The 13,222-nt window shown below is 38.6% G+C and overlaps 2 protein-coding genes across 2 annotated transcripts; one reads left to right on the top strand and one right to left on the bottom strand.

The window, feature by feature from the left end:
* The first annotated feature begins 1,937 nt into the window (after positions 1-1,937).
* On the top strand, positions 1,938-3,745 carry ppib (peptidylprolyl isomerase B (cyclophilin B)). Its single transcript, XM_082159228.1, has 5 exons — positions 1,938-2,143; positions 2,568-2,681; positions 2,763-2,856; positions 3,048-3,232; positions 3,358-3,745. Exons 1-5 carry the CDS (start codon positions 2,009-2,011, stop codon positions 3,478-3,480), a joined length of 651 nt encoding a protein of 216 aa, XP_082015354.1. The 5' UTR covers positions 1,938-2,008; the 3' UTR covers positions 3,481-3,745.
* A 189-nt stretch (positions 3,746-3,934) lies between these two features.
* On the bottom strand, positions 3,935-12,067 carry snx22 (sorting nexin 22). The gene is made up of 6 exons (XM_082159227.1): positions 11,880-12,067; positions 6,316-6,504; positions 5,509-5,603; positions 4,735-4,773; positions 4,567-4,634; positions 3,935-4,464 (listed from the first exon to the last, which is right to left on the bottom strand). Exons 1-6 carry the CDS (start codon positions 11,967-11,969, stop codon positions 4,271-4,273), a joined length of 675 nt encoding a protein of 224 aa, XP_082015353.1. The 5' UTR covers positions 11,970-12,067; the 3' UTR covers positions 3,935-4,270.
* Between the last annotated feature and the right edge of the window lie 1,155 nt (positions 12,068-13,222).

Raw genomic sequence — 13,222 nt, 5'->3', positions numbered from 1 at the left:
TAAATTTGATTTTCCTCCTTGGTGGGAATATAGTTCTTGATAGGTCTAAAAATACATTTTGCTTCATAAATGACAATTAAAAAAGGCCTACACTAAGTTTTGTCATGCTGGCATGTGTGGAATGTTTTTGACCATGTTTGTTACAACAAGTCTATGGTTACAACTAGCCCGCAGACATTAGTTTGTGTCTACCCTGCTCACCCCTATACTCATACTTTTGAATAACATTCATGGATAGAAGTGGGAGTGTTACACAAATGGGTTTTTCAGATTTGCAATATTATGATCATAGCTTTATTAAAAAAAAGGTGTTAAAATACAAAATGCAGCAACTTATCAGATATTAACCCTCTACTGCATAGCGTTGCCCCCAGGCAACGGAAAGTTTTCTTAAGCCCTGTGTTCAGTACATTTTTCTTTAAATGATTGCAACCAATTAGAATGTTTGAAAAAGTATCAAAGAACAGTCCAATAAGGTTTGGGAGTCACTATCAAGCACCATTTGAAGGCGGGACGTCCTTTTCTGACACATGGTCACAGGAGCACATGGTGTGAGATGAAAGCAAGATTATTTGCTTTAGTAATCATATTTAAAATGACATGAACTGTACATAAAAAATATGTGTGTGTGTATGAAGGTGTAGAGAAGCCTTTTGGCAGGTTTTGTGAATTTATTTTTATTTTGCATGTTCACAAATTCAGTTTTTCTTTTTGTTGCCTCAGGGCAACGTTATGCGATAAGGGGTACTTTTCAAGGATGTCTTGGACAATACCTCACAATGGCAAATAATGTGTTACAAGTAGGGAAGATGTAGGGTTCCTGGGTGCACAGGAACACCCAAAGTCACCAAAGTGACACTAATGTGCAGCATCCACAGTCATGTTAGAACAGAAAGGGGCCATCTACAAACTGTTCCCACAAAGTTGGGAGCATGAAATTGTCCAAATTGTCTTGGTATGCTAAAGCATTAGGAGTTCCTTTCACTGGACCTAAGGGGCAAAGCCCAACCCCTGAAAAACAACCCCACACCATAATCCCCCCTCCACCAAACAACCCCACACCATAATCCCCCCTCCACCAAACAACCCCACACCATAATCCCCCCTCTACAAAACTTTACACTTGGCACAATGCAGTCAGGCAAGTACCGTTTTCCTGCCAAACCCAGACTCGTCCATTGGATTGCCAGTCAGAGTTATTTAAGTGTTTTTCCCTTTTTACTTAAATGATTTCTTGACATTTTTTAATATTTTTATTTATTTTTGTATTGCTCTCTGAGAATTGTATAATGATCATTTTCTCTATGATTCTTTACCATTGTTGCATAACGTTGCCCTCAGGCAACAAACAAATATTTTGGGGTGGGGGGGTTGGGGGAGGGACATTTTTCAATAAATCAATAAAATGTTCCCAAATGAGCCAGGAAATGATGTGAAATAATTTTTATCATGTGTCATCAAAATTCATGCAGTAGAGGGTTAAGACAAAATAATATTTTTCAGGACTTTTCGTGCTAGTCTTTTTGTCTTTAAAGTTTTGTTGTGCTGTACGTATATGTTTTGTACTGATGCACTTATGTCGCAAGCGTTTTTAATTGTATAAAATTTGCTGAATGTTATTACGAACACCGTTTTATTTGGTGTCCTGTGCCTTTAATGCTGATGCGTCTTCAGGAGCGCCTGTGGCTCCGTCCATTCTTTACGCGTTTCAAACTCTGATTGGCTCTTCAAACCTAGACAGACACAATCCCGTCCAATGAGAATCCGATGGGTTGGGACACGTCACATAGAACAGAGTGCGCTTCCAGCGGCTGTTCTCAGATCAGTTTGAGGGGGAGTATGTTCCCGTAGTGATTATAGTGACTCATCTGCTCCTGGATCAGTTGCAGACTCAAATCCCGCCCGGGTTTGATCCTAATGTCTGGGCGCAGCTCAAATCTCCTCCCCGGATGCCCCAGAAACCCTAAAACACAGTCATCGCCACACACACGGTTTTTTCGGGTTGTTCATGGTGCGGATCTGCGAGAGGAGGATGAAGTTTTTGGTGGCAGTCACATTGATCGTTGGCTCGGTGATTTTCCTGCTTTTCCCGAGCGGATCAGAGGCGGATGAGAAGAAAAAGGGACCTAAAGTCACGGCTAAGGTACAGAGACGCTACGCTGCGCTACATTCTTCACTGCAACATTGGCCTATTGGATACAATTGATGGAATTCGAAATTCAGCTCGAATTTGTAATGTTGCGTTCACACTTAAATTCAGCGTGCCAGATTCGTGGAGACAGTTTCTTTTTGCTTGCAAAGCATCGGTTTTGCTTTTTCATTTGCATTTACCAAAGTTCATTGGATTTGTGCAAAATAAAATATATTAATAATAATAAGGCCGGTAACACCACACAAATGTTTCATAATTTAATGTTGCATCAGTATTTGTCACTTAAACAGTAGTCTAATAATAAGTGGGGGGGTTGTGGCCTCTTGGTGGAGTGAAATTCCTATAATATAATGCATTTGTTGCAGAACTTATTGTTTGTATGTTCTGGTGTAACTTGATTTGCTTGTTTTCCCAGGTGTACTTTGATATCAGGATTGGAGATGAGGATGTGGGACGGATAGTTATTGGACTCTTTGGAAAGACTGTCCCTAAAACGACGGAAAATTTCCTCCTGCTGGCCACCGGAGAGGTGAGTGTGTCTTTCCACTGGGGGTCAGTATTCATCAACCACTGGGAATTTAGACTAACTTTATATGATTCTGATTTCCAGAAAGGATTTGGTTACAAAGGCAGCAAGTTTCATCGGGTGATTAAAGACTTCATGATCCAGGGAGGAGATTTCACCAGGGGAGATGGAACCGGAGGTAAAAAAAAAAAACCTGATTGAAATCAGGTTATCTTTGTTACCATTTATGATGTCATAAGATTAGAACTCAAACGTCATCAGCCCCATACTTTTAATATCTAAAAAAAAAAAAAAATTAAAGGGGTTTGAGGCCCAAAACGCCCTGTAATCTGAGATTTCTAACACCCCTGTCTGTCTGTCTTTATGTAGGTAAGAGCATCTATGGAGACCGTTTCCCTGACGAGAACTTCAAGCTGAAGCATTACGGTCCTGGTTGGCTCAGCATGGCCAATGCCGGCAAAGACACCAACGGCTCCCAGTTCTTCATCACCACGGTCCAAACGCCATGGCTGGACGGCAAACATGTTGTGTTTGGCAAAATCTTGGAGGGCCTGGTGAGTATCTCCACGTCGTCCATCTGTAGAGATGTTCTTCCAAATGTATTTACCTTACCTAACAGTCAGGAATCTTTACATATAGGAGTTTGTGCTAATTTTGAGCATTTCCCTTTGTCTTCAAGGATGTTGTGAAAAAGATCGAGGGCACGAAGACCGATGGCCGAGATAAACCTCTCAAGGACGTCATTATCCACGACAGCGGCAAGCTCGAAGTGGAAAAGCCTTTTGCAGTAGCTAAAGAGTAATTTAAGTTTGAAGGAAAAACGGGACTCTGGGTTTAAGGGGATTGAATTTGGTGCCACTAGAGTTCTAGTGGAAAGTTTGTGTGTGTGCGTGTGTGAGAGAGTGTGTATGTGGTCACTGGAGCTCCGCCCCCTTCGCGGAACGGTCACACACCAGTCGGCACATCCTGGGTCCAGTTCTAACAGGCATTCCGATCGGTCCGAATTCTGACCCACTTCAACCTGCTTTTATAATCAAATCTTCAATAAAGGATCCAGGTTTTCTTAATGCTGTTGTCTTGCTTGAATAATTCCTTGTTTTTTGGACCAAGAATAAATCAGACACTCTTTATTTAACAAAAACACTTGTTTCAAAATACAGACAAATGGCTTGGCACAGTCAAAATCAGTGACCTAAACTATGGTTTGAAATGTGAATTTCATGATGAAATGTAAAGTTTTGTTTTTTTGTACAGAATTTTAAAGGGAAAAATATATGAAAATGTTTAAATATCTCATTTATAAGACCATTAAGATTTGTCTGACAATTAAGCACAAAACTACATTTTAATAGTAATAAATCATTTAAAAAAATTAATTATACATCATTGTAATATTTCTTTTTGTCCATATAATTGATGGGGCTCCTAAAAAAAAAGTCTTAACTATATTTTCTTAGATTTTAAGGTTGGAAAATGACCTAGAGGGTTTTGTAAGAGACACATACTGAAATGTGACAAGATTCAGTCAATATAAACATGCAAAGGCACATTTAGAGCAGGTGGAGTTGCTAGGCAACACCTCAGCGATGCACTTATATTCTCTGTGACTCCGGCAGGGAGCTGATATCACTTCTGTTTATGGTAATGATGGGGATTCTGGGATACACGGGCAGCTCTGGTGCACAGGTGCGGACGCTGGGTTTACCACAGCTCTTCTTGAAGCTCACTTTGACGTCTCTGGGGTACAAACCCTGCAGGACACCGGCCGCCACGATATCAGGGAGATCTGTGAGGGGGAAATGACCACAACACACGGTTTCGCAGGATGTTTTTTGAGTGTAAAAAAATACATATCTGTAATGAAATCACAACATTCTGCCAGATTTACCTGATCTGGACTCAAGCTGGTAAGGGTCTACCGAGAAACCAACTACTCTCTGATGGAATGACTGAAATCTAGAAAAAGACATCCATCGTTCAGAGGCTGTTTAGAATAAATTCATCCAAATGTAGGTGTAATAAATAAGCAGGTTAAATGAGATGAGGATGAACGTACCTGTATCCTTGCTCTTGACAGTCATCTGAGTGGTTTTCACTGAAAGGACATTAATAAGTTAATATTGTTATTCATTTCCTTAAATACTATTGCTCTTAATTATTAAACTTTTAACTGTTTGAATGATTTTCCTTAAAGTCCCCATATATGCATTTTTTTTAAATGTTCCTATTTTTATTTTGGAGATCTCCTACAACAGGTTTGCATGCATTAACCGTCAAAAAACACTTTATTTTTCTCATAATATAAACTGCAGCATCAGCTCTCTCTTCTCAGTGTCTGAAACGCTTTGATAAAGGATTCAGTCTCTCTAAACCCCGCATTTCTGAGAGCCAACTCTGCTCTGATTGGTCAGAAGGTACAGTCTGTTGTGATTAGTCTACTGTGCTCTGATTGGTCAGATGGTACAGTCTGTTGTGATTGGTCTACTGTGCTCTGATTGGTCAGATGGTACAGTCTGTTGTGATTGGTCTACTGCTAACAGCGTGTGTTGGAAACCCAACGCCTACCCATGGCTTCTAACTAATTATGTTTAGTCAGCCAAGCCTCTTCCCGTCGACTAACGTTTCATCTACTATAAGGGGGCAGCCCAAGTGGATAAGACTGGATAACTGATGAATCGAATCGGTTCTTCCTTTTAGGAGACAATAACTCAATTTAGCAAGCACTCTGATCTATGAAACTTTGAAGGCAATATGCGAAAAAGCATAATAGGGGGACTTTAAAATTTAGAGCCATTAATAGATTACACTGTGATCTGGTGTAAACACATACTCAGAGCTGCAGTTCTTGCTCGCTGAATGAAAATGTTTGACCTGCAGGAAGTCCAGGAGCTCTTGAGGAACAACATCATTCTGATACAGAATCACCTGCAATTGGCAGCCAATGAAAAAAAACATTACAACCTCAGTATGACATTATATCACTATATTTATTTCAATATATTTTATATATTAGAATGTTTAATATATACAACAGTTCAAAAGATTGGGGTCAGTAAGGAGAGGACGTTTTGAAAGAAGTCGGTCTCACCAAAGCTGCATTTATTTGATCAAAAATACAGTAAATTAAAGTAATATTGTGAAATATTATTAGTTTAAAATAAAACTGTGCTGATTTGGAGCCCAAGACCCATTTATTGTCATCAATGTTGAAAACAGTTGTGCTGCTTAATATGTTTGTGAAAACCGTGGTACATTTTATGAGGATACTTTGATGATTAGAAAGTTCAAAATAACAGGATTTATTTGAAATAGAAAATGATTATAAATGTCTTTACTGTCACATTTGAACATTTGAAATTCTTGAACAGTAGCCTATGTCTAATAATAGAAAGCAAACAATAAGAGTATTTATTCCACATCATTATATTCTAATATTATACACTAAAAAACTAAACATTGAGGGGTGAGAATGATATATTAGGAATAGCATACTACTCATACTACATTTTTACAGTATGCTGTACATAGACTGTGACTGTGTGTTCAAATGAAAATGGAAATTCTACAAAACATAAAACTAAAAGGTAATTCAAAATATGAATTAATCCTATAATAGCATATAGGGGCAGGTCTCCACCTGGATGTAGTCTTCCAGTTCCTGTTGTCTTTGCTCCAGTGGTTTGGTTCGGAGGTGCTGGTTTCTCTTACTAGGGAAATCGGGAGCGCGCACAATCTTCTTCAGCTTCCTGTGAAGCGTCTGAAAATCACTGTATCGCCGTAAAACAAAGTGTTTCCTTCCATTGAAGAGAATCTCCACCCTGAAGAGCTGAAATACAAGAAAGTCCATATCACAAAACCTGTAAACGATCAACTTCACAAACTAAATAACTACCATGAGACAACACATTGTGCAGTGATGAGTATTGACCAGCAGGAGGCGCCAATGCTCATTCTCCAGCATCAGTGCGCGCGTGCGCCCTCCAGAGCTCTGACGTGCTCACGGCAAGTTTGCTTTCCATCAGAATTCATTCAGTAATTCCAAAGACTATTCACAGTGAATTACCTCACCAAAAACGACAGAACAAAAGTTTAGTCTCAATATAGGTCGTGTAAGTTTACACAGGTTAAATCAGCACAGGCGTGGCAGTTCTCCAGGATCACACCCTCTTTATAAAGACTCGCGGGGCTTTATTGTCAACAACACAAAGAAATGTCAATGTGATATATCTAAACCTTTCATCTCCAGAAATCCTGACAGAACAATAGTATTTTTACTGGTTCTATCAGCCACTGAGCTCCATGTGAGAGATATTATAAAAATGTCATGTGTAGGCCTATTGCGAACGGAAAACCACTTAGCATATTAATTTAAAAGAAATAGTAAGTATTAGTATAAACCGTGCAGGTGAATACTATATTTCACAATACACTGACTTGTAATTTGGTCAAACTGTCAAGAGAGATGTTAAAAATGACTTTTGACATGAGGTCATGTGACGACAACTGATATGTCTGAATAGTTTTGGTTACTCACAGGCAGAATTCAGTGTATACTACACTAGTACTCTATTGCCAGTAACCTTGCTGTGTGTGAGCAGATCTGAGAATTAGCAGTTTCCCGTTTTCCACCCATAACAAAGGAACACAGAACATTCAGTTCCAGCAAACATTTCCCACTGTGAGCTCAATCTTTCGCTTCTCAATACCTCAAATATGTTTCTCTCCAAATCAGAGAGAGAGAGAGGGGGAAATAAAAATGATTGTTTCTCAAGCATGTTTTGACAAGTCTGTGCTCAAGCATGCTCAACACGGTGATGGGAACTATCTATGCAGTGTTATGATCTGCTCAGACTAATAAAACTCAGGAAATTTAGAGCTATTTAAGCATTTAAAGGCAAAGTTTACCCACAAATGAAAATTCTGTCATAATTTATTCACCCTCGTATCGTTCTAAACCTGTATGACACAAAAGCAAAATATTCACACTGCTCTTTTCCTTATGAAAGTGAAAACGGTCAAACACCAAAAATATGTTTACATTTAAACTGATATAATATGCATTTATTTATAAATACAAATAAATATAAATGTATTATACATATAAATGTATAAATAAATTATTTAATATATAAATATATTTAAATAAATATGCATAAATATTAAAACATGGATGCTCTTTTTCTTACAATGAAGGTGAATAGGCTGTCAAACTAATCGCCTTTAATTTCTGTATAATTTGCATGACTTGGAGTACTACTTTTATGATATTTAAAATAAAATAAAAATGATTGGTGCATGACAGCCTCAGTCCCCTTAATTTTCATTTTATGGAAAACATTTAACAGAAAAACTCACATAATGGCTTGGGGGGACAAACTCGCATTTAAGGTTTGGAACAACATGAGGGTGAGTAAATGAGTAATTCTACACAATTATCCGTGAAATTCTAGTACGCCGTCTACAGAACGTACGTCTTTGTTCTCGCTGAGCTTTCTGGGTAAAGTGAGTTAGTGCAGGCGGGTGGAGAGAGAGCATTGGTTAACCATGCCGAGGACACACGTCTGTTTCGGGCACTGTAGTGTGTTTTCAGATTTAACCCCAGTTTCTCCCTCTCTCGTTCTCATAGAGCTCTCATTGTCGCTGATGTTCAGATCTGGAGACTTCCGCTAGGATGAAGAGCTTCTTTCGGACACACAAATCACTCTATTCATCGTTCTCGACTGTGACCTCTGACCTCCCTTCTTCTGACGTTCTACAGTTCTCTGTGTTCGGAGATGTTTTCGTGGCCTACTGGATCTGACAGGTGTGAGTGTGTGTTGGGCATTACGGCTTTGACTGACATCAGCATGTTGCCGTGTGGTTTGTGATTCAGCTGTGATTTAGCTGTTCTACTTTTAGCAACTGCCCCCGTTAAAGCCTCTGGTGCAGACAGACTTCTGTCCGCAAAAGCTCCGCCATTTCTGATAGATCACACAGAAAACACAGGATGTGAGAGAAATGCACACGTTCTAGTTCAAAACAGTGAAATGATTCGACTCCATCTGATCTGATAAATGCACAAAAACTGCCTTGGTTTAACTTGAGGACACAAAACATCTTTTGCATGTTTTGAGAGCACAGTGACTCTCTTTCCTTCACTCTTGGCTGGGTCGGTTCTGTTGCAGCTGGACTTCACACGACACACTGGTTCTAGTATTTAAAAAAGACACCAGACAGCACAATGAACGGTGCAAATAATCCAGAATTAAGAGTAAAATTCAATATTCAGAAAAACATTTAGATCTTTTGCTTAAAGAGGCCATATTATGCCCTTTATAAAGTCTTGATTTTGTTTTTTGGGTCTACTAGAATAGGTTTTCATGCTTGAATGTTCAGAAAACGTATTTTTCCGGAGCGTATATCTACACTAGTCCAAATAGCCCACCTTTTTACACTAGGCTATTGACACTAACTCCGCCCACTGATGTCTGATTGGGCCATACAAAATTACGGAAGCCAGTAGCAATAGAGAGCCTAAGTCCCTCCCTTCCGCTTCCGGCTCATGGGACCTTATGTCGGAAAAAATATGTATGGTAGTCAATAGCGAGAGACAACTTATCTTTTTATTCCGTCTGAACTGTGCCCTGAATTACACATATGATGTTTGTCAATTTAAAACATAATTATGAAAGTCAAGAAAGTCGCAGTTTGTCATAAAACAGAAGAGTAACATTTAGTTTTATGTGAAAATCTCTCAATGAACTACATCTCTCGTCTCTCGTCACTCAGGCATGGCGGCGTAACGTTACGATTATAAGGTAAGACTATAGATAAAATGACAGACGTTAGCTTCAGTAAAGTTAGCTTCATTCATTGAGAGAAAAGGTATGATGTCACATGTGCGCCTTTTGGGTTTGTAGTGTTTGTAATTACGTATTTTCACAGTCTTATACCTCAACAGTTTTACATCAAACTGCGACTTTCTTGACTTTAAAATGTATCTTTTAAATTGACAAACATCATATGTGTAATTCAGGGCACAATTCAAACGAGATCAAAATATTTGTTGTCTCTCGCCATTGACTACCATACAATATTTTTCCGAAATAAGGTCCCATGGTGGTCCACCGGAAGGGGAGGGACTTAGGCTCTCTATAGTGTAGGGGTAAGATGCGTGGCGGAAAGTTGACACAAATCGATCCGAGTTCGAATCCGACTTTTGCCGAACTCACTCTACTCCCATTTCCCATCACATATCAGATCGGGAAAAAAATTTCAATAAAAAATTAAGACAATATTCGAAAAGTGGAAATAAAGTGTCTAATGTGTGTTTAGTAAAAAGTGTTTAGGGGTGGGTGTAGGGAGGTCTTTATTGTCCCAATAAGGCGGCATACATTAAATAAATGATATAATTATTGTATACTGTTAATGTACAACAACACTGAGGTGCAAATAGCACCTCTCTTCCCAGTCTGTCAGTAACGTCAAAGCCTCTTGAAGGCAAGCCTCCAAGGTTAGCGAAAAAATCGTAACGCTAACGCTGCGCTACACAGGCAAGGAGAACGGAGGCTGTTTTTTGGTACTATACAGTTATCCGGACCACACGATGGCCTACCCCTAACCCCGCCCCTAAACCTACCCGTCACTGGGGTTAAGACCAATCAGGGATGACTATACGGACTATATGGGACTAAAAGACATACGTGTGGTCTGGATAACCGTATAGTTCCTGTTTTTTTAATGGATGTCAATAAAGGCTTTTTTAAAAAGTTTTTTTGAATTGATCTATTTTTAGAGTTTACACCAAAAAAAACTGGTGACAGGTAGGCTATAGGTTTGGCACTTCTCATTAATTTCTATGGTAATCGCAAACAATGATTGACTATCGCACAACTCTGAACGAAATTCAATGATGTCAGCGCTGTGATCTGATTGGTTATCAAGGCACACGTGATCCAAGTTGGCCGTTACACTTTCTCCAATGGTAGCGCCACGGACCCTCGTATCTCCTAATAATAAGACCATGGCTGTGTCTGAAATCGCCCCTATACCCTTTAAGTTTTCGCAGAAGAAAACTCAAGACTACAATGGAGGCGTTCAGGGAGTTCAAAAACAGTGACACTGATTTAAAGAATAACTCCCTTTACAGGGAGTTTGTAACAGATCTTTTTCATGCTCAAACAAACAGAAACATATAGCTACACACTATAAGCTCAAACATGTTCTGTCATATTCCAGCTCCATTCATTCCTGTAAGTGTTGACAGTAGAGTTGTGCATCTCTATTCTTAAGAATTGCATAGACTATTTCGTCTTTTTCCCCCTCAGGCGTTAGAATCCGCTGAAGACACACCTTAGCACTTAAAACGTGTTAGGCTACCTTCTATTATAATGCATTTAAAACCATGTATCTACTGTGCTAATAATAAAACTATGCTCGTAATTGTTTTTGTTGCTTCCTACTAAACGCAGAACACAATGCAATGCAAACAAACCCTCTAACAACGTTGAGACAAAAAAAAAAAAAAAAAAGAAATAAGCGCACAAAAAGTATCCAGAGTTGGAAGGTCATCTGAATGTTGCTAAAGCCCTCTTGCATTTCACATTTCTGCATTGTTACAACAAGCACCGTGGCTTGCAATAGTAGGCTAAACACACAGAACATGGCAGAAACGTTGCCACAACATAAATGTGTCTGTCTGTTAAATTGATAAATGTTTCTAACTTTTGTTATACGTGTATTTAAAATGAAATGTATATTATAATAAAACAAATGACAACATGACTTCACTAAAAGTGTACAGTGCACCTTCTTACAACTTATACTACATAATATTATGACATGAATACAGTACATAATCTGAAATACAAGGGGCTTTGCAATCATTTATTACAGTTACCATAGTTTCTGCAAAACTATAGTCAATACAGGCTAGTTGAAAATGAAACAAGATATTAAATATCTTAAATAAATGTTAAATATACACTGTTTGAATATCTAATTAATTCACTATAGTTTTACAGTAAAACAACTGTAGTTTTGCTGCACATGTGGTTACCATGGTAAGTTTATGCAATGGATTGACTAATAAATAAATTTTTAGCCTTCAAAATTAATGACATACAAAATCACGTGCAAAAACGTCAAACTCACGTTCGAGCTTTATGATATTTCAGTCCTGACTGAGGAACCACAAAATCAGTAAGTTTCTGTCTGACTTACTTTGCGCAACTTTCCCGTCTCGTCCACTTCCCTCATGAGAGACGGAATAAAGACCTCGATGACTGGAGACACACACTGATGATCCAACATCCCAAACACACACAGATCAGATCACACACACAGACTGAACTGAAGATCATCTCCGTGACGTGCTTTGATCACTCCGCCGTGGATCTCCAGAGTCCCTCCTCCAAACACACACACACCCACACACACACATCTGAGAGAAATAAAGCTGTTCATACAGAAGGATATGCTTTTTGTGGTTAAGAAAGAACTTAGCCTACGTAACAGTGAAGACCTGATTCAATGTATTAATTAATTAATTAATTAATTCGCTTAAATAAAAATACAATTACCAATACAACTCAGAGTCGGTAACCAACTGCCACATGGTAAAATATTTTTTTTTTACATAAACCGAGGGATTAAAAAATATCAATGGCTTTTGTCCAATCAAATGCTCTCTAAAATGAGAATGTCCCGCCCTCTAATATTTCCAGCGAATCACTAATCAGCACTGTGATGTGAACTAATACCTATTCGCTATTAACAAATTAGTGTTTCACTACTTATTCACGTGTGTTTTAGAGTTAAAGGTACAGTAGGCAAATTCCGAGAGGCTAGCAATAGAAAGTTAGCATTGAAAGCACAAGATCCCATCCTCCATTCAGAGCGTCTCCAAAGCCACGCCTCCTCCGATACACAACACGCATAAGGCATTTAGTCATTTAGTCATAAGATAAGAGACGGTGTTAAATTACCTCATGTCTCAAAGCACATTACACTAATAATGTAAACAACTTACAGAGCTCTTACTTGTACCACCTGACTGCTACAGATTCATTCCGGCATTGATAGTGTTGATATAGAAACACATAAATCAGCTCAGAGTAGAACATCACGGGTTGCCATCTTGTAATAAGGTTATATGACAGTGTGAACGCAGCATAAGCTCTTGTTTTGGTTCAGGAGGAACTGTTATGTGAGCATGCTGTTTGTTTGTGGCACTCAGTGTCTGTCTGCTGTCCCAATTAAGAGTCTGAATTTACTGGAATGCAATGATTGGACGACATTTTTTTTGGGTTGAAATTTTTTATTGAAAAAAAAATGTGTTTATGAAAAAATTGCCTACCCTACCTTTGAACATTATTTCTATGGAGATAATAAAATTATAAATTCTTCACACATGTGTTTTCTGAAGATCTAGAGAGAGAGAAAACAAGTTATTTTAGGATGTTTCTGGAACTTTTTTTTTTTTTTTGAGAGTTAAATATAAAGAGCCCAGTGTCTGTGTGTGTGCCGTCGGATCACAAGTCTGTCATGCGATTTCTCATGTATAA

Source organism: Leuciscus leuciscus, assembly GCF_965113295.1.
Source record: "Leuciscus leuciscus genome assembly, chromosome: 25".
In the NCBI taxonomy this organism is placed as follows: domain Eukaryota; kingdom Metazoa; phylum Chordata; class Actinopteri; order Cypriniformes; family Leuciscidae; genus Leuciscus; species Leuciscus leuciscus.
Note: the sequence above shows the minus strand (reverse complement) of the source record. Positions and strands in the feature narration are given on the sequence as shown.